At 43.4% G+C, this 21,696-nt stretch overlaps 2 protein-coding genes across 3 annotated transcripts in view; both read right to left on the bottom strand.

Moving 5' to 3' along the window:
* Window positions 1–11,619, bottom strand: part of ercc3 (excision repair cross-complementation group 3) — a 41,130-nt gene extending 29,511 nt beyond the window's left edge. The window contains exons 1-4 of the mRNA XM_063212061.1: window positions 11,465–11,619; window positions 10,845–11,047; window positions 7,521–7,757; window positions 6,581–6,630 (exon numbers count right to left, since the gene is read on the bottom strand). Coding sequence (XP_063068131.1) covers window positions 6,581–6,630; window positions 7,521–7,757; window positions 10,845–11,047; window positions 11,465–11,492 — 518 coding nt within the window. The 5' untranslated portion in view covers window positions 11,493–11,619. The remainder of the gene's footprint in view (window positions 1–6,580; window positions 6,631–7,520; window positions 7,758–10,844; window positions 11,048–11,464) is intronic.
* A 488-nt stretch (window positions 11,620–12,107) lies between these two features.
* acd (ACD shelterin complex subunit and telomerase recruitment factor) lies at window positions 12,108–21,559 on the bottom strand. 2 transcript variants are annotated; one of them, XM_063212643.1, is made up of 12 exons: window positions 21,375–21,559; window positions 21,145–21,263; window positions 20,815–20,905; window positions 20,460–20,539; window positions 19,672–19,716; window positions 18,883–18,920; window positions 18,270–18,628; window positions 17,882–18,158; window positions 16,658–16,750; window positions 15,327–15,949; window positions 13,531–13,607; window positions 12,108–12,731 (listed from the first exon to the last, which is right to left on the bottom strand). In XM_063212643.1, exons 1-12 carry the CDS (start codon window positions 21,486–21,488, stop codon window positions 12,656–12,658), a joined length of 1,992 nt encoding a protein of 663 aa, XP_063068713.1. In that variant the 5' UTR covers window positions 21,489–21,559; the 3' UTR covers window positions 12,108–12,655. The 2 variants fall into 2 exon arrangements, with proteins under 2 accessions (XP_063068713.1, XP_063068714.1); XM_063212644.1 differs by having other exon boundaries at window positions 21,141–21,263; window positions 21,375–21,467.
* Between the last annotated feature and the right edge of the window lie 137 nt (window positions 21,560–21,696).

Below are 21,696 nucleotides of genomic sequence, written 5' to 3'. Positions count from 1 at the left end.
TCTCAATCAACCTAGATGAAATACGGAGACAGCAGCAGGCGGATGAGTCACTACAAATGGTCTTATCTTGGACAGAGAGGGGTAGGGGCCGACCCCCCATGAGAGTGTTAAAAGGAACGTCTCCGGTAGTGCGAAAGCTTTGGCATGAATTCCAGAAACTAAGTGTCCAACATGGTATTCTGTGTCGGGCTTCCAAATCAAACCCCTATGCTACTGTAACTCACCAGGTTGTATTACCGGAACAACTGGTGCCTACGGTTTTAAATGCTCTTCATGGTGACGGTTTTAGTGGGCATTTGGGTGCCGAGCGTGCTCTTGAGAAAGCAAAGGAAATTTGTTACTGGCCGTATATGTCACGCGATATATATAAGTTCTGTAGTGAATGTCTGCCATGCCAGCAGCGTGCCTCCCCCACACCACATGAGAAAGCACCTTTGCAACCCATTCAGGCCGGCCGGCCATTTCAGAAAGTTGCCGCAGATATAACTGAACTCCCTGTTACGGCAGGGGGTTACCGGTATGTCCTAGTCCTCATGGATTATTTCACCCGTTATGTCAATGTGTATCCTATGAAAGATCAGCGTGCCACTACTGTAGCACAGTGTATTTTTGAGGAGTACATTAGGCATCATGGCATTCCGGAATCCATTCACACAGACCAGGGACGACAGTTTGAATCCGATTTAATGAAAGAGCTTTGTGTATTACTCAAGATTGAGAAAACCCGTACATCCCCTTACCACGCTCAGTCTGATGGTATGGTGGAACGCTTTAATAGAACCCTCAAGGACCAACTAGCCAAATATTTGTCACAGACAGGGGGGGAATGGGTTCAGTACTTACCTCAGGTAGAACTGGCATACAATAGCAGTGTCCATTGTAGTACAGGATTTTCTCCCTTTTTCCTGGCCCATGGTAGGGAGCCACATCTACCTTTACACCTTACAGTAAACTGGGGTCCTACAGCCACATCTGCTACCCCAGGTACACCTGCAGCGTATGTCAAAGATGTTACCTCCCGTCTTTCTCTCGCCCTTAGGGAAGCTGCCCAGAGGTCGGCTGCTGCTAAACTCCAACAGAAGCGGCAGTATGATAAACAGGTGGTGTTTCACCCTCATGAGGTGGGGGACTATGTGTTATTAGATGACCCAGCACAACGGATGAACAAGTTAGCGGCTAGATGGAAGGGGCCATTTGTCATTCTGAAACGATTTGATAAGGGGGATAGTATTGGTGTGACTTACGAGATCACTGATCCAACGAAACCAGAATCCAGGAAATGGGTGGTGCATCACAATAGGCTGAAGGTCTATAAGGGAAGGTTGTCAGATGGGTCATCTCATAATGCAGAATCTCCAGAGGCAGATGGTGGTAACCTAGTACCTGCTCCTAATCAGTCAACCCTCACAGCACTGTCGGGGGCTTTACCCTATCGGCCCACGGTTTCTGCACCACACCACACACTGCTCCACAGACTCAGTCGGTCTCTGCACCACACCGCACCACACCACACACTGCTCCACAGACTCAGTCGGTCTCTGCACCACACCGCACCACACCACACACTGCTCCACAGACTCAGTCGGTCTCTGCACCACACTGCACCACACCACAGGTTCAGAGGCCAGTGCCTATTACTGATACTGAAGGGGGTCCTCAGGTTCATTTTTGTTCTGACCCGTTACCTGTTGTGGATGTGGACACTGATTCTGCGATCTCACCTAGGCGGTTGCCGCCTCCTGTAACCACCCGTAGTGGCCGTCTAGTACGACCACCCGATAGGTATGGGTCCAGTGCTTAAGGCATACTTACTATTTTTATAATGTTTTTTTGTTGTTGCTGTTTGTTTTATTGGACCACCTGATAGGCATGGGTGCCATGATTACGGTATTCCTGCCTTGTGTTTGTACAGTATACTTACCTTTTGTTTTGTTTTCCCTCTTCCTGTTATGGTTGTCCAGTTCTGTTCTGCTCTGTTTGGTGTATGCTATGAAATGAGGACATTTCTATTTTAAGCAGGGGACGACTGTAAACTATTAATTCTTTGTTGTGCCTTATGGCCATTATTGGGTATTTTATTTAATATGTGTTATGCTTGTGAAACTACTTTATTGATTATTCTATGGCGAATTGTTATGGATGAGTTTTGTTATGTTATGGATGATTTTTGGTTCCTGGTGATGTGTTCCCCCGCCGGACTGTTTATGGGGGGACACCCTGAGTTGGGGACTCGCGCTGAGTCGCCTGTCAGTTGCCTCGCTGTTTGGGTTAATAAAAAGAAGTTTATTTGTCAACTGTAACCTCTTGTCTTTGTCACCCACGCACCCCACTGGACATCAGGAACAAGAATTCAGGTTACACATCTGAAGGCTGCCAATGGGCTGACACTGATGTTGGTAAAACGTGCTTGATCAAGGTGACAACGTTTCTTCTCCGATGTTTTTGTACACTACATTGAGGAAAAGGGGGGAGTGAGCGAGAGGGCAAAGGATCTTGCTTGGATGTAAAACGATCATTCATGTGCCATAACAGGAGTGCTTACAACTGCAGGCAGTGTGCTGTTTGTGCTTGGTGCAGACTTGAAGAGATACACAAAATGTAAACATCTGCTTGTGCGACTTTTGGCAGATAGTTGTTCATAGAATATATGTTCATACACTTGATTAACCGGCATTTAAACGGAAAGGCGACCGTACCAAATAAATAACCTGGTGAATTTCAAACATCTAATAACTACACGTTAGCTAGCTAGCTAGCAGCGAACGTTAGCGTGTTAGCTGGACAACTAACCACTACCTCCAAGTCAGACATGATTCTCCCATCTTACATAAAATGTAAATTTAAGTTGAAAGGGGGGTATTGTTGAATATATGACCTGACATATAAACCATTTGAAACAGTACAGCTTGCTAGCAATGCTACCTACCGAATCTCAATAAGCGTTGCTAGCTAGCTAGCGCGCTACATTACCTGGACAAAATCAGCCCATTTCTGATGTTGCATTGCTACTAGATCTCAAGACTCTACTTGTAGATTAATCTACATTTTGTATTTCAATTGTAAGGAGATGAAAAACGGACAACAGATCTCTAATAACTTAAACATCTGTGTCATAACAACATTGCAATCGTTTATGCTAACTTTCGCTAGCTAGCACCACCACTAGTGTGAGCTTGCTAAAGCAAGTTACCAGTTTTTAAACAACTAGGATCTAATTACAGTTGGAAGTTGGTAATTCCGTTATTAACAATATGAATGCTCTCCAGCGTATAATCAATAGCATCATAGACTGTGCTAAAGTGCTTAAGTCTGTTACAATAACAACACATCAAAATGCTATGGTGCAACAACCTGCTTTATCACAAAAAACCTTTAAACTCATTAAAACCTACATTTCCTAAAAACCGGATGCCCTGTGCAAGGTATACAAATCATCCCGATCACATAACTAACTCTGCAAGTACAGTTGAAAATAGATCAGCATCTTAAAATCCCACTTTCTTAGACAAGTTATCCACAGCGTCGATAGAAAACAATATTGAACTGCGCGGCTTTCTGCCCCTCGCATGCGCAGTTGTTACCTTTTGTTACCGTGTGACGTAGCCTGGAAATCTATCTATTTTCCCCAGACGTTTAATCGCATTTAAGTGAAAGTGCCATGTATACACATCGCAAAATAACTCTTAATCCGATCTATTTAAATCGCATTTATTAAATCGGACTTAAAAACATCATGTACACGTAGCCAATGTCTCATTGATTAGTTTATGGAACTTACGGTTTGTCTGTTACGGTCCACGAAGACAATATCCACGTGAAAACGCAAACGCCTGCAAACCACTGTTTTGACAGAAATACAGTTCACCTGTCGCCTACTCTGTTTTCTTCCCAAAGCGGCATTTAAAAGTATTCCATGAAATCCAACATCAACGTCACTTCAAATAGGTGACAGCATCATGCTCACACATGAAATAACACTTCAGTGAGGGGGGGACATCACTGCTCTCATATTAAAGTGAAAAGAGAATTTCACATTTTAGTTTATTTAATGTAGGCCTATGCAAAATTGCAAATAGCCTATTCATTGAAATCTGTCCAGAAAGGGTTGTAATGTTTGCCTGTTTTTTATGTTTGTAATTAAAAAAAAAAAAAAAAAAAAAAAGTGATTAAAAAAAAAAAAATAGCCTAACAAAAATAGAGATTTTATGTTAAAAAAAAATGTGATATGGGATGGACCGATGGCCCCCCTAAGCTAAATTCGCCTTAGGTCCCCACATTGCTAAATGTAGTGTAAGGGATTATTTTGAAAAGACAGTAACATGTAATCAGCAATGCATTACAGTTTTTCAGTAAATTGCCCAACACTGTTGAAATCCTATGGTACTTTTTCAAATCCAGGCTTATACAGTACATGGTAGGCTTATTGATAAATTGCCTTGACAGGTTATGAGGAGGCCAAGGGGGCGTTTGGGCAAAAAAGGTTCAGAACGGGCATAGACGGACGCATCTGTTGTCCGCCTGTCGGACTTGTTGTTAATGCTACCCCTTTCCTTAAAAAAAACCCTCTTTGTAGAAATATCTACATGACAGCTTTGGCTATTTTCCCCTGTTCTTCTTCATTCAGTAAAACACCAAACGATACTGCAGTCCTTTAACAAAGTGGACAAGTTCTTTAAAAAGAATAGATCGTTTAAGTTTTTAACATGGTTGATCAGACTGAAGGTTGTTGTCAGACACAACAGAAAAATTGAAAAAACTCTGGCACACTGACCATTTCACTGTTTTTCTTTAATACACAGACAAAAAACAGCTAAATGGTCAGTGTGCGGGTGGGAGTTTTTTTCAAATCGTCTGCTGACTGACCCATGGGCCATCTTTGACGCACCTGTCAGCTGAGGTGTGCGAATAAAATACAAGTTTAATGTTGTCGGACTCAAAAAACAAAAAAAAACAAAAAAAAAAAAACAGCTGGAAGAACAGGAGTAAGATAAAACTCCATTATTTAACCCATTTCAGCCTAAGCCCTTTTTGGGAAAAGGTGCCCTCTCCCCATTAACACGTAAATATCTCAGCCTCCGAAGCACATACAGTAAAAACAGGAAATAAAGTGCATTTAAAAGCTAGAACCTTCATTTTGCACTACAATGTGTTCATTCAGCTCTTAACATACCCACAGTTTTAATAAAACAGCTCAAATCTCAAGAACCTCAATGCAGTGTATAGGTCGCTCCAGGACACAATGGGTTAACCCAAGGGGAAGTGTAAAATGGGCTTATTTCCAGAAACAGTGTTGCTTTAAGTCCATGAACAACAGTCACCAACAATAATTGGTGGACCTCTCTTGTCATTTTAACATCTGCTACCATTCAACACCAAGGACCACAATGGAAATAAGCTCCTGAGCTTTATTGTACCATCCTAACTCTCTGTTTTTTCATTTAGTATGTGGTGCGATTTATGCGGAAGTCAATCATGTATTTTTTAATATATATAAGAACTGACTCAATCATTCATTCATTCATTCATTCATTCATTCATTCATTCATCCTCTGTGGACCCATTCAACAGAAACTGCCTTGAACCCCACTTGAGGTCTAGCCTGGTCCTGACCATCCCATAATACTACCATTTCATTTCGTATTTATGGTCTGGCATTTGTTTGCTCTGAAGCGATTGTAGAAAGCAGGAAGTTTGCACTCAATTATAGTTTGAAATTATTGGACACCTCTCACCCAATCGCTGGCAGTTACTCAACAACAACATAGCGCAGACCAATGGCTCTGGCGCAGATGTGTACGTCATTGTCACGAGCGTTCTCCCCCTTTCGGCCCCACGTGGGGGGCGTATTCGATTATTGGCTGTTTTCTGGGGGGGGCGTTGCAATCAAAATTCTACTGCTGCAAGCACTCCACAGAGAAGCACGGCCAGACTACAGTAGTGGAGCCTATCCTTTGGCGGAAGTACGTAGGATGGCTCGCGAGGCTACTTGAGGTCAACTTTGTCATGGTTATGCACACCAAGGGTGTATTGCTGCTAATGCTTTCATGTAATCCATAAGGCTGGGATTGTGTAGGGGGCAATATATGACCTTTTCACCCTCTCAGAAACACAGACACACACGCACGCACAAACGCACACACTAGGTTGAGGGTCATTTAAGGTAAGCAGTTCATAGGAGGTTGTGCCAAGTACTGTAATTACACACGTGACAAAAACGAAAATAAGCACAAGAGGGGAAGCAGTGACTGGCAACTGTAGAGAAGAGGGACACAAAAAAACTGTTTTTGGCCAGTCATGTTTTTCAGTGATTGGGACTCAATTTTGAAACGACTTACCAACTGAAATAAAAAGACAAATTGAGTTCAAAACATTTAACAGAAAAGTGAAACACTGGCTGAAGGAACTAGCCATCTGCCTATAAACCTTCTATAACACATCCGCAAGTTTGTCATGGCCTTGCCATGTCATGTCATGTCTGTACTAATGTGCACTGCATTGTCCCTGCCAAATAATGACAAAACAAGTATCAGCTTAGTTTAGTGTAATGTAATGTAATGTTCAATAAAGCTACAGTACTAACCTGTTGTGTTTCAGGACCAGCTTCACTTTGCCATAGCTCACCGTGCAAAGCTGACAGAAAGAAAACAGAAAAACAACTCTTGTTAAAAAAGCACATATTTGCAGAGAGCTTAGTCCCAGTTTCACTGCTCTGTTACGTCAATGTAGACGGCAGCCTTCAACAGTGATGAGCAACTCGACAAATGACTAAAAACACATCCTTTACCTTGATGAGCTGTGCATTACACTCGGGCACGGAGGAATGTCATGTAAGTTGCATCCCATCATCCTACCTAGTGAAGCAGTGCAGATCGATCGATCTATCGATCTAGCTATCTATCTAGGTTGGACAATGAAACGGCAACCAGAGGCGTATCTTGTCACCAGGCTAGGCAGGCAGCCGATTGGGCTCCCTCCAAGCCCCCTATATGGTGAATAACTGCCCATAATACTACAATTGTGGCGATTTTGTTAATTCCTTTGAATGAATTTTGCTTGGGGCCCCAGCTGACCCTAGATTCGCCTCTGACGGCAACACTTGGTCTTAGACAGGTTTGGCTATGGCAGCCTGGCCATGTAGAGTATATTGACCCTATGGAGCTCCTGATAGACAGTTCAGGTGGAAACAGGAGAGATTAGGGGCACATTTAATTCTGCCATGAGTTGGGCAGCTTTGGTTTTATGTTTTTTGGATAAAGTCTGGGTTAGATGCGCCAGCAAGATGTACACCAACAATTTGTCCTCTTTTGAACTCTGATACATCACCCACAATGTTGTGTGCATTGTAATAGTTTGATAAAACGGTGCCCTTAACTCGGCGTCTTGAACCTTCACACTTTGCTCTTACTGGGGCAATGTGCGATTCATGAAGATTGGCCACCAGGCGGTTCCAAGTTAGCCATGAAACCTCTCACACTAAAACGACAGGTGTTTAGCACTATAATGACAGGTGTTTCCATTACCTTGATGAACTGCGCTATGCCCTCGGGCACGGAGGTCTTGCTGAGTTTCTCCAGGTACTCGATGATGTCCGAGGTCTGCAGACCCACGCTCACGGCGGCGTACAGCGAGTAGGCCGTCAGCTTGTACTCGTGCAGATGTATCGGCCGACACACAGGCTCAGCTATCGCCACCAGGAAGTCCTGGGCATACTTGTAGACCGGGGAGAAGGCCTCGAGGAATATGTGGCCATCCGGAGCCTGAGGAGATGGAGAGAGAGGAACAAATAAATAAATGTGAAAAAAGGGAGTGAGAGAAAGAGAGAGAGAGAGAGGGAGAGAGAGGGAGAGAGAGAGAGACCACCTAGGGCCTAAGGGATGGATGGCGATAGGGGGTCAAAAACTTTTTTTCTAATTAAAAATTATGAAAAATGGAAACAGAATGAGAGAGAGAGAGAGAGAGAGAGAGAGAGAGAGAGAGAGAGAGAGAGAGAGAGAGAGAGAGAGAGAGAGAGAGAGAGAAAAAGAGAGAGAGAGAGAGAGAGAGAGAGAGAGAGAGAGAGAGAGAGAAAAGAGAGAGAGAGGGAGAGAGAGAGAGAGCATAAGAAAGAAGAAGAGAGAAAGAACAAAGAACAAGAAAAGAAGGGAGAGAAAGAGCATCGAAAGAAAGAAAGACAGAAAGAAAGAATGAAATAAAGAAAGAAAGACAGAAAGAGCAAAATGAACCAGAAAAAGGCAGTGTACAGTAGGAGAGGAGGAAGGAGAGAGCCCTTGAGAGAAAGGTTACACAAGTCCACACCAGTTCACGCCAAAGTTTGTGCGAGGCCAAGGACACATGGCAGGGGTTATACGAGTCTAATAGGTCACGCTGGCCTATCAATCACTCACAGTGTACAGCTTAACACCACTGTGGTCAAACTCCTTCACAGCTCCAGTACACATTTTAGCCCAATGCAGAATTTCCAGGACACTAAAACAAAGGTGCCTGGTCTAGGACTTAAAGTTTCAGGACTTAAACTTTAAGTTTTTCTTTCCACTCCTGTTCTAGTCTTTCAGCACTGGCTGGCTTAGACACTGTTAATCCTACCGCAGCTGCTAGAGCCAAAGTCTTCGAATAATTTCATGTGAGCATTTCCAAGAATGACTCAAAAGCCCCCTCTTTTTTACCCATGTGACCAAGGGCGTTTTGAAGTGAATAGGTTGTATAACAAAAACCAGAAACAGTTTTTGATGAGGTAGCCCCATAACGCGCACCATTCCTCCTGTAGAATGCGGTAATAAAGGTCAAAGTTCTTTATTTGCCAATTTTTTGCATGGACTACTAGTCCAGGCACATAGAAACTCTTGTGCAGGCCATCTGAGTCAGTAAATGGAATTAAATAGAAAAAAAGGAAAAAGACAAAAGATATTTTAAAAAGTGACATCAGATCAAAAAAACAAAGTAAGTCAAATGTTCTGCCATCAGTCTGACTGTAGCTGGGGAAAATCTGTTAAAAAACGTGCTTTTTTGGGAGAGTTACTGTCCGCTCTACTGTGTCTCAGCTTGTACGTGCAGTGCTTGTGTCTGAGCAGAGAGTTAGCTGGATGAAGTGGGTCTTTAATGATTCTCTTTGCTCTCTTCTGGCTGCGCTGTACATATGGAGTTCATAGAGGAAAGTGTTGTGCCTATAATCCTCTCTTCAGTCTTGATTATTTGTTGCAGAGACTTCCTTTCAGTCTGTGTGGTGTTGCCATACCAGACAGTGATGAGGATGCTCTCTACAAGTCCTCTGTCTTAGTTTGAATGACAGTGTGAAGATGGGAAGAGAGAGAGAGAGAGAGAGAGAGAGAGAGCAAGGTGCGTCTGCCTGTGTGACTGCACTGACAGAGGGCGAGAGAGAGTGAGAGGAATCGGATCATCAAATAGGCTAACTTTTAAACAACGCTACGCAACCTAGAAATGCTAAATCCTGTTTAGCATAGTATCTAAACCGTTAACTTTGTGAGGACAAATTGATTAGTTTTGTGTGGCCTATAAAATCATCAGTAGTAGGCTCGACTAGAGCTAGGCATTGTAACTTGTCCTGTTCAACTCCTGAGAGGAGACTTTGGCGAGGGAGCGCACTTTGTGCTCATAAGTCTGTCACAACATCAGCATGTAACGTGAAGTCAGTTGGGTTTTTTTGGACGTTGCAAACTCAGTCTTTGATGTGCAAACCCCATTGACAAAGAAAGCCTAATTCAAAGGCTACACTTGTTAATAGGAAATGTGGCTTTCAAACTATTTTCTTTTTTAATTTCTTAATAAAGGTAGGCTACTAGACTTGCATGGAAAGAACAATGACATATTGAAATGGTAAAATTATTTAGGCCTACATCATAATCAGGCAACTATGGAATTGTAGCCTGCCTGGTTGGGAATTGTGGTAACCGTACCAGTGCCATTTTTTCTCTATTGAAGACAAAATGCCCCCAACGACCCAGCAGGCATCTACTCTAGGTGTTTTGGTTTGATGCCCAACGTTGCTGACATTGACCATAATATGCAAAAAAGCACCAGTAACAGGGGTATCCTGAGTTTAGGACAGGGTGTATGGTCTCCTAACTTAGGCATCCTAAGTTAAGATATTCCAAACTTAGGATGATTCTGGAATGGCTATTTTCCTATCTTAAGATAAGATAAGATTTCTTCCCAAGTTTAGTTAAAGGGACATTGTGCAGGAAATGGTCAAAAAGGGTACTGCAACTATGCTGCTCATTGAAACTGGGCTGCCTATTGCCAATTTTCATTTTTACATTAAAGTTTACTAAGTATTAAACAAATATTTTCTAGTGTGGTCCAAGTACAGTCATTTTTGCAGCTAAAAATGGCTATTTTTGGAAATTCAAAATGGCGGACCATGGAGAAGATCCCCCTCTTCATGTATGAAAAGTGCCATTTTTCCAGTCATAGTGAATACTTAGAATTTGATGGTGGTGGTAAGTATTCATGAAAAAGGTAACATTAGTGAATGGGCAGCATGAATTCTGGAAATAAACAACTAAAAATATCACACAGTGTCCCTTTAAGTTAGGAAACTTCATTCTGTTATCCAAAAATTCCTCCCTTCCTATCTAGGAAGTTTCTGTTATGTGCCCTGTACTCTGACTTGTTCCCTTTTTCACGAGCCCCAGGATGGTTTTGTCATCAGCATACTCGATGATGATGGTGTTGTCATGGCTTGAGAGACAGTCATGTAGCATGAAGAGCTTAGGACTGAGGCAGCAGCCTTGTGGAGATCCTGTACTAACATTGAGCTCAGAGGTGTACCTTTATTCTGCGTGCCATATTTACAGCAAAGGTAACTTGAGGTGACAGAGGCAACTCACCACCCAGAGAGGACGTGATCCAAAGTCGTTTTTCAGCTGCATCTGGAGGCGGTAGTCTTTGGCACCGTACTCGTCTACTTTGGCGGCCGCCTCATCCACCTGCTTCCCCGCAGCGGCAGGGATAGCCTCCTGCGACTCGCTACCTCCAGCCTCCTCATCATCGTTGTCTTCCTCGTAGTACCTCTTCTTGGACTTATACCGCTCTGTCGTACAGTTCAACCAGATAACTTTTTAACAAAGCGGCTTTGATTGAACTTCATAAGTGTATAGTGACAGGTATAAAATGTAGATTTCGTAGCAGTTAAAGAGAGTACTCCAGGCACAAACCTAGAATTAATGTAGGCCTACTATCATCGCTCAATATTCTGCACAACAGGATAGAATATAGAGCTCTACTATGTTTACCACCACGTTAGCTGACCGGTTTCCTAGCAGGACAGTCAACCAGTTGAAACACCAACTAACTAGTGTATCCCGACAACTTGAACATTGTTTGTTTTTGCATAATGGTGTCCTTTAAAATTGTGTTTGATGTACATAATTTGGCACAGGAGCTCCATGCTTCTTTATGCTAACATTAGCCAACTAAAATGTGCCCGTTATGTAGACGTTAAACGCACCTCGATCCCCCTTGTCCTTTTTCCCCATGCTGTATGCTCCTTCCGTCAACTGTAGTCAGGGTCAAAACTTTTATTAATCGGTTTAATTAAAACAAACACATTATGCCCAGTGGCCAGTTCTACTTTGTTGTCCACATACGCAGCATGAAGGTAGTCGGCAGTGACGTAATGTGATTTCCTGACGTAGAAATGGCAACATTAGTCAAAATAAAAGTCTACTTTAATTTATTCAGAACAATACAGAATAGACAGGTCGGTGATTCTGAATGACATCACCTTATCATTTTGTTTCATATCTTTTAAGGGGAAGTGGCTAAACATTATTTCTATACATATTTACTCAAAAATAACTGCAAACATCTTGGAAACCATGGACAATTTGGGAACCATGAACATGTAGGAATATCGGTCCAATAGTTCTTCTAAACCAGATTTTTATGAGCCCACTGAAATAAAACAATAGGCTACATATTCCCATCACAGTGAGCCAAACACGGGTAAGCAAAACGCATTTCGTGCCGTTTGTTAAGATTAGGCATTGACAGTCCACATGCTGCATCACACATGACTTCATGATATTACACTTGTTTCTGTGCTTTAAAGATACACATTTCAAAAAACGAGATTTCAAAATGGCTTTTTTTAAATAGTTTATTTATTAACACAGTACAAAAACACAAAACACAAAAAGGGGAATAAGCCTACAGAGTAAGCAACATACAAGAACACACAAAAATACTGTTATGCCACACAATATAATACACACACAGCATTTACAAGTTATGTACAGAACAAATTCACTACCTTCGTTATGATGCAGCTTGCATGACAAAATGATATCCTGAACATATATCAGGATGGGATGTTGAATGGGGAAAAGTGCCCCAAAAGTTGTTGTGCCTCGCTTGACAGCGGGGAAACTTCATTGTTTCCACCATGGAGGCAGGGTATCAGCGAAGCACAAGGCCACAAGTGCAAGGCAAGGACAGGAGGTTAGATAATGGGTTCATTCACGATGGTGCAGGCTGTGCAGTGTGCATTTGCCCTGCGAAACTACAATGCATTCTGGTTAGGAATGTCTAATCAGAATGTTCTGTGATTACGTAGTGTGCATGTGCGCTGTGCAGATTTGCTCAGTATGCAGCATCTGAAACAGAGCCATTCAGGTGGGCCCTCTCTGCTCCTGTCCCTTCACCTGGGCGGTGCAGAGGGCTGTGGTGGAGCCAATAGGTAGCACATGGCCCAGTCAAGGTCCTCTGCTGAAACCCTGGCAACACAGAGAAAGATGCAGATGCTTCAGTTAGGGTACAAGCCATTATAGTTCCTCAAGTCCTTTTCCTGTTGCTTGTGGCCTCATGATTTAAAGGGGCACAAGGTAGGATGACGTCGTTTGTGCGGTGCCCATGGCATGCCTGTCTCAAAATCTACAGCCATGAAAAAATGCTGTTTGAATAAACTCGCTGTGAGAATGTTTTTCATCACGGAATGCCAGCAGTTGATACAAATATGAATACGGTATGTAAAGCGATTTTTCGCATGAGAAAATGTTTCCCACGATGCTCGTTCGGACCGCTCTGCCAAAAGTTGCATTTGGGGTTTTCTGACAGTGGACCGTGGAAGTGGTCGTGAGAGTCATTGTTCTCCTACTAATGACACAAATAAGAATCGGCTGACTCGGGAAAGTGATTAATTAAACTTTTAATCCTACCTAGAGCCCCTTTAAGGATCGACATCATTCATGACCATAGTAGTAGTATTCAATATATTAAGCACCATTTAAAGGTCACAAAAAGGAACTCTGCCTACGTTGACAGCAGGGAAACTATATTGTTATCTCCACTGAGGCAAGACGACACCTAGGCAAGAGGCCACGCGGAATACAGGAAAAGACAAGAGAAATTAGTTTGACTTCCACACACCGATACTCACAGGGTTAGGGTTAGAGTTAGGGTTACCATTTACCTAAACAGGATGGTAGTTACAGGTCTGATGGCATCAAAACAACAGTTAAGTTATCTATGATTAAAAACGGTATACCCAAGTTAATAATAAGATGGCATACTTACTTAAAGTTTCCAAGGGCACACATATCTTTTACAGACACTTCATACTTGTTTGCAAACGCAGAACCATCCGAGTGCACCTGGGGGAAAATGTTCAGAGGAAAACAGTTGCTGTTCTGCCTCTAGTATTTGAGAACACACATAATGTACATTGAATGATGTATGAAAGCATTAGTATTGGGCATTAGGTAAGACTTCTTACAAAGTCTATGAGTTCAGTTACATGCGAGGAATATTACGATTTTAAGCAAAATAGTGGCAGTATTCAGTTTGCGCACGAGTAAAGTAAACTATTTATTCATTCTGAATGTGGTGTTTAGGAAATATTCCAGTTGCAGGACGTTGTTTCACACATGTAAATGGAATATCCGGGAACTTGTTTTAAACCAAATACTGACAATATTCCAAAAAAGGAGGGAATCCAAGGCACTCTTCTTATCCCAAAAAATATATAAAAAGACAATTATAACCAGAAATCTCCTTGCTTGTGACTGCACTCAACATGGTGGGTGTGCCCAGTTTTTGGGACAGTCAGCTAATGCCAATGGGAATAACATCACGATTCAGCTAGAGACTTCATGCACAGTCATGCATTTGACAGATACCCAACACTTCAAGGCCTTGGGGTTTGTCCTTGGTCCCTTATGGAGAATACATACAGTAAATTGTGATTGTGCAATCTTGGACAATCTTGAAAAACCTTGGCATATCTACCATCTTTAGTTTTCTCTATTAGGAGCCATACATTGTCACATTGTGCATAAATGATGTGAGCAACACATTGTATTGCAAAGCACACCAACAATGCAACATGTGTGAAGTATAGGGCTGCACGATATTAGAAAAATATGCGATACACGATAACATGACTGTATATCGCGATATCGATATCGATATTGTTTTATTCGCAACATTATTTTTAGTCGGAAAAAGCATGGCTAATATACAGCATTAAAATGTCAACCTTTTTAATACCTTTTTTAACCTTTTCACCAAATTGGCTGTTATTAAAAATTGAAAAGTAGGTATCACGATATAAACAACTTTTGCGATACGTGAATCGCAAGCCGTGATATCGCGATATCGATACATTTTCGATATATCGTGCAGCCTTAGTCAAGTATCAAACAAATGAGAGGAGACATTTTGGTACACATCGATGTACAATGGCGGCTTTAAGTGTAGCGATGCGCCGATTTGCGAATCTGGTGTCCCCATAACAAGTGGTTGCCCAGATGAGAGAAACACAGCGATTGGTAAAAAACAATCTTACGACCATCCAATTACCATTAGTTCTGACATCTGGGTCACCAACTGTTATAGAAACCAGAAATTCGGTAACATCGGCTATGTAAGGCCCCAAAAGCAATGCATGCAACAGGCGTCAAGTATCAAAACTGAGAGTACTCGTTTCGCTACGCATCGACACACAATGACGGCTGTAGTGCAGCAATGCGTAGCATTGTGGCTGCATATGCATAGCGATGCATCTGCTATGATAGGCTCCACAAAGAAGGAATAAAAGATACAAAGGGAAAAGAATTTGGTGCCACACGGATGTCTATTTTCTGTTATTTATTTTTTCAGTGCATTAAGACTAACGTTTCGACATGTGTCTTCATCAGAGTCCTGAAAAAATAAATAACAGAAAATAGGCATCCGTGTGGCACCAGATTCTTTTCCCTTTGTACTTATTATTTAGTCCTGCTCTGGTTGCACCGGATTGTGAATTTAGAAGCGCGGAGTGCGTATCTCCTTTGTTTTTACAAGGAATAAAAGATCTTGCTAAAGACTCATACCCAGGTCTGCTTGGAAGGGGAGAGTATCATGCGCTTCTTGGCCTCGCGCTGCTGGGTCTGGGTCTGCTTCTGCTGTGTTTGCGCGATCCACGACGGAGGGCTCCTGGCCGCCTTGCCATCTTCATCCTCCTCCTCTTCCTCTGCCTCAGGAGTGCAACGCTTGCCGCTCAAGGGAGCGGGGCTGAGGCCAGAGGGCAGTGGCGCCTGATAGGGTGGCAAGGTGGAGCCAGTCCCTTGACCGCTGCTGCCATTGGACGAGACGATTTGCGTGCTGGTTCCTATTGGTTTAGGGCTCAGGCGGGCCAGGAGAGATTGGTGGAACGGGAAGTTGTCTGTAGAACCCGTAGAGCCTGATTGGCTGTCCGAGTGTTCCAGATTCTCTGGAGGGTCCAATGCGGTATAGCCCAATGGACGTGGAAGCATCTTCCTAGGCGTGGCGGCTCCAGGTTCCGAAATAGCGGAACAGAGGTTCTCTGGGGTAACTGAATCTGATTGGATCTTGGTCAACGGGAGGTTGTCTGGGGTGGCTGAGTCTGACTGGCTCTGAAACAGGGGGAGGTTCTCCGGAATCACCACCGCAGATTGGCTCTGATGCACTGGTAGGTCCTCAGGTGTGGCTGAAACTGACACACGACAGAGGCAGGTTCAAAGATTCAAGTATATGCAGGAAAACATTAGCCTAGAAATCTAGATGCCCCTAGAGGCCGCAAATTGAGCTTTCAGCTGTAGGGGTTTAGCTCGCTAGGCTAGGGAAACGTGTGAAAGGTCTGATCATGTCTGAGTCTGATGTCTAAACCTGGATTTTTTCCCCCGCACGCCTCAGCTGGCAGGTGCGTCGGAGATGGCCCATGGGTCACTCAGCAGACAATTTGAAAAAAAACTCCCGCACACTGACCATTTTGCTGTTTTTCTTTCATACACAACGTTTCGGTTCACCTCAATACAGGCTTTTTGTCTGTGTCGAGGTGAATGAAAAAGTTTACCTGATGAAGGTCGTGTATTTAAGAAAAACGCTAAATGGTCTGTGTGCGAGAGCCTGATGTCTATCAATGCCAATCCTTATCTTCTTGCAAGTGTTGTTGCTCGGTAAAAGATCAATTTTGATGCAACGTGCTCCGAATAGAGAATTGCTATTGGTTCTAATTGGTAGCCAACCCTTATCTAAATGAGGCATAGCACAACTGAAGTTGGTGCCTGATTCAGCTGAAGGGTCTGTTATTTGTGTTACGTTCCACCTAATTTGTCTTTGATACATGACGTCAATTATTATTAATATTATAATTAACTGATTCATTGAAAACGAGTAAAGCGCTGAAGATGATGAGCCTTACTCTCGGATGAAGATGGTGATCTCAGCATATCAACCACTGGCCCAAAGATATCCCACGCACCGCCTTCACGTGACTGCTCCGCTTCCGCCAACACTGCAAGACAAAGACAGGCAGGTGAAAAGAGATACTAGGATAGAAAAATAAAAAAATATCTCCACCATAGTTCTTTTCTGCCCTATAATGAATCAGAGCGGTACATCAAATAAACTAAATCATGACTATAGAATGTATTAGATCCACCAAAGAAACGTTCACAATGTACACAGCTTTCACAAACAGCTGAACAAACAAAATTGACAAGAATTTCATTAACGCTGTTAAAAAATAATAACTACTTCTGCCAAGGTAACCAGGATTTTTTTTTTTTTAAAAAAAGATTCTTCACCACTGTGAGATAGGCCAGATTTTGACATTCCCGTTTTTAACTCCACAAAAAGAGGCAAGAAAGACTTGAAAAAAATGTGAGTGTACCACAGTCAAATGTTCTATCAAACAGCTTCCTTGGCGGAGGTCTGCACTCTCTGAGTGCATTTCTAGTGTATTAATGTTTGATTTCTGTCTGTATTAGAACACATTCTGCTCACAATGCCTCAGATCCTAAACGTGGCTCATCTACAGCAGGGGTGGGGAACCTACGCCTCGAGGGCCATTTACGGCCCTTGAGGCCGTTATCCGGTCCCCAAAATAATGTTAATGTTATGCAGCTCCACACGAAATATACAATTAAGCTGTATTCTGGGGACCTAGAGAAGGTGGGGTCTGTTTTTAAGGTGCCTGCCTTCAATATAGGCCTAAACTGCAGGGGGAAATCCTGGTTTGTGTTCTTAGTACAGCAACTCGGAGGACTTTTACGGCCCTCAGATGAATTTGAAGTGGCCCCTCGAATGACAAAGGTTCCCCACCCCTGATCTACAGTATGTAGAAGGCAAGAAACATAGGGCCAAGGGCTGATGATAACTTACCACCACTCAAGTTTGTCAGAGGACACGCTCAACTTCTGGGAAAAAAATGAATGAATTTGGGTGCGCGATAAAAGTTATCAACTTAAAGATGAAAAATCCGCACTCACAAGCTACGTCTCATTATTTATTTATAAATTACCACCATGTCCGCAAGCAGACGCGTTTCGGCTCTTAAGCCATCATCAGTGCCACGCATGGTGGTAATTTAGAAATAAATAATAAGACGTAGCTTGTGAGTGCACATTTTTCTTCATTAACTTACCACCACTGCAAGGGGGCGAATCATCCGTCCTCTCCCCAGAGGAGGGCAGCTGGTCTCGGACATCTCTCTGGGTGGTGCCTGGTTGATCTGAGGAGGGGTCTTGGGGAGGGGTAGGCTGAGCTGCCTGCGCGTCACGTGGGGTGCCAACCAGATCACTGGGAGTCGAGCTGCTTGTGGATGCGGATGCTGATGTTGATGTTGTTGGCATGGCGCTCACACCTCCCTGGTTCTCTGGGATCAGAAGGTGATGTGCCGGTATAGAGAAGCCCTCCTCAACCTGGCAGCACAACAACACAGATCATCATGAAGACTCACTCACTCACACACACACACACACACACACACACACTGGTAGTGCCACCTACTGTACTTGGCTAGTGCCACCTACTTTATATGCCAGTCGATCCTGGTCCCACCGAGTAGGAGTGACCAGACGATCACATGACTGCGATGCAAGCCTTCTCATTATCCCTCTCAGCCAATGGACATCTGCCGCCTCCCTTTCCTCTTCCTCCTCCTCCAATAACGGTGGCGACTGGGTAGTGGCGGGAGGTGCCTCTGGCTGGTGGGAGGTGCTTGACTCTGCAGACGAGCCCCCGATTTGACGAGAGGTGGTCGGGGGGGCAGGGGGCGTGTTCACAAAAAGGCGAGAGGTGGTTGGCTGAGACAGAGCCGCCTGGCTGTCAATCATGTCCGGCTGTGTGTTGAGGTTGGCCCACTCCTCCAGTAACTCTGTCAGGCGGAACCCTGAAAAACAGAACGTCCAGAGGATGCAGCGTGCGTGCGCGCGCACACACACACACACACACACACACACACACACACACACACACACACACACACACACACACACACACACACACACACACACACACACACGCACACACACACACACACGCACAGCAGAACAATAAACTCTCTGTGTTCTACCATTTGCTCGATGGTCTACTGGACTTATCTATGCAGAGACAAAGATGAGGCAAAAGTAAAGTGTCACTTACCATACTGAGACTGTGATGATGTCTCCTCTAGTCTGGAACTGCAATAAACACACACAGGATGAAATGTGTAAATCCTAAATACATTTTACATCTGAGAAAGCCGTAACACTTTAAAATCAACCATTTTGTTACATGTGCATTCAAAACTGTCTCATGTCACAGCTCATAAGGGCTGAATTACTGATATACCATACTAGTAGGCCCTTAGCACATGTCTTCTATAGGAACAGTCCAACTAATTTCAGGAAAGTGTTTTTAGTTAAGCCCTAGTAAAATATGAGAGTACATTGGGTTTTTTTTTCTTCCATTTGTTTGCATGGCCTAGTTTAACAGTATTAAGCATAGCAATTGAACTCTATGCAACCTAACAAAACATAATCAAATGTACTTGTAAACCTCTTTATAATTACTGTAAAATTCACCAGAGCACAAAACAGCTAATTCCGTCCAGTGATAACTTGTGACTTGATGCTAATGCTTCTATACACTTCCATGGATTATTCTAAGATATGCTAATAATTCTACTAATAAATTTAAGTACTGAACACACAGAGAAGAAAATTCATGTTTAATACTTGGCAAAACTGCAAATATGTGAAGAAAAAAAAAGGTGGACTGTTGCTTTAAGTCACAAATACAGCCAGTAATTAGTCATGAATCAGAGGCCAACATGTGAACCCTATGCTAAAGTGTTACAGGAAAAAAGCACATAAAGACGAGACAAGAGGAGGAAACGAAAGTAAATGACCGAGGTAGCGCACAATCCAGACATAAACAAGTGTTCCTCACCTCCACAGCTTGAGGATGAGGTCTTTGACTGACGCCAATGTCGCACTGAAACAAAATAGACACACAGAAGTCACATTGGTCAACAAAACATCTCTAAGTATTCAATACAGATTTGTGCTGATTTCATCCATTTCACTGCATGATACGCATACACGTACACTATGGTCACCAGAACACAAGGCAGCCCTGTACGGTACAGCCTGTACCGTTTATGCCCTGCATCATTTATGAGAGCATACTGTACGCTTGCTGCTGCTAAGGTAGTTAGTCGATACAAACTGACCAAAAAACGGAAGGTAATTAAGGTTATGTACGTTATATTTCGCAATTTGAAATGTTGTCAGGTGTTATTGTTCATTATGTGCTGTTTCAGTACTGTGTACTACACAGCCTCTGAAGACCAAACTTAATACTTACTATTGTGTTTAACTGCCCATATGTGGTTGACATGAACCATCTATGAGTCCAACTCAAATTAGTACCACTCCTCCACTCCTTGTGTTTGTGGCCTCGTGACGTGAGGCAAGGCGTCATTGACAATAGACGAAGTTTCATTCAATTTATTGCAAAAGCACAATTCAAAGGTAATTAAATTCTCTCATTTTATATGAAGATATTGAATGGGGGTAATGCCCTGCAAAAGTAGCTCTGCCTAGGCTGACAGCAGAGAAACAGGACATTTCTCCTCAGAAGTGCGGCTTCAGCGAAGCACGAGGCCACAAGCAAGCAAAAGGGGAGGACGGAACGTACTAGTTTGAAATGGACCCATTTCATGTCATTTGACTTACCAGTTCGGAACGGCATTGTGGTTGCTGGCCTGCCCAGTGGTGCTCATCTGGTTGACGGTTACATAAAACTGACAGTTTGCCTGAAGGAGTAACATTGGGCAGACAGTTAGGAGGACAAACAAATGCCATTATAATTAGTCACTGGAGATTGTGCGTCTGTGCGTGTGTGTGTGTGTGTGTGTGTGTGTGTGTAGGGACGCTGACATCGTTTGTCGGGCCCCTGACAGACATCTGAAAGGAAATGTGTGTGTGGGTGTGTGTGTGTGTGTGTGTGTGTGGGGACGCTGACATCGTTTGTCGGGCCCCTGACAGACATTTGAAAGGCAGTGTGTGTGTGTGTTTTAAACACACCCACCAGTTCAGGCTCCAAGTGAAAGTTGAGCTGCAGGCTCTTCGCACTGACGATGGCATCCGTAAGTCCAGAGAAACGCTCCCTCTCTTCCATACTGTTGACAACAGGCGAGAGAGGGGGTGGGGGTAACAGAGACAGAGTCTGAGAATTTGCTGAACATACTTCAGAAACGGAGCACATCAAACTGTAGCTGGCATCAGTCTTGTATTCTTTTTCTGTGTCCCTGCGTTTATAAGAGTCAGCGAGCACAGGTTTGTGAGTGTGTAGGCCTAAGCTGTGCTGTGCATGCATGAGAGAATGACCACTTGAATTTGGGAGTAAACACACACTCACTCCTGCAGTCTCTCCCAGGCTCCTTTGGTGAGCACTGCGGGGATGAAGACCACCCCATCGGACAGAAATATGGCACAGCTCGCGTCTGTCTCGTCTTGGGACTCGGTCAGATCTTTCACCTGAACATAAACGTAGACAATCAGTTGGTGGGAAGTATCAGTTGCCTTTGAGACGCATATGTGTAGTTGCTACCTTTTTGACAAACAGGAGCAGAGAGAGCCGTAGCCTACCCCAACGATGGTGGCCTTCACGGCTCGGTCTGGTGGAATGGCTGTCCCGTATTCCCGAATAAGCTCCTCGATCCAAGGCTCTGGGTCGGTACGATTCTTCCCTAACCTGCCCATGTCCTGTCACTAAGGATTAGATGAATTCATAAATAGCAATGGATCGTTAAAGATATCATTCATCCAAAAAGTTATGTGGACTTGGCACTTCAGTCAGTCTGTCAGATGGTTTGTCATCATATATCAGACTGACAAGGTGTAGTGTCCTACATAAACACGAGAGAAACTATTCCATTTAGTCACGATCATTTGGCTGTTCGATAGTTTA

The sequence above is a fragment of the Engraulis encrasicolus genome, chromosome 12, assembly GCF_034702125.1.
Source record: "Engraulis encrasicolus isolate BLACKSEA-1 chromosome 12, IST_EnEncr_1.0, whole genome shotgun sequence".
NCBI lineage: Eukaryota > Metazoa > Chordata > Actinopteri > Clupeiformes > Engraulidae > Engraulis > Engraulis encrasicolus.
Note: the sequence above shows the minus strand (reverse complement) of the source record. Positions and strands in the feature narration are given on the sequence as shown.

Excerpts from the sequence above, each read along its gene's own strand:
- acd (XM_063212643.1), bottom strand. The coding sequence starts at position 21,488 with ATGGGCAGGTTAGGGAAGAATCGTACCGACCCAGAGCCTTGGATCGAG. Across the intron at positions 20,540-20,814 it reads TTCACTTGGAGCCTGAACTG|GCAAACTGTCAGTTTTATGT; the intron begins GTGGGTGTGTTT and ends TTACTCCTTCAG. Across the intron at positions 18,159-18,269 it reads AGGATCGACTGGCATATAAA|GTTGAGGAGGGCTTCTCTAT; the intron begins GTAGGTGGCACT and ends TTGTGCTGCCAG.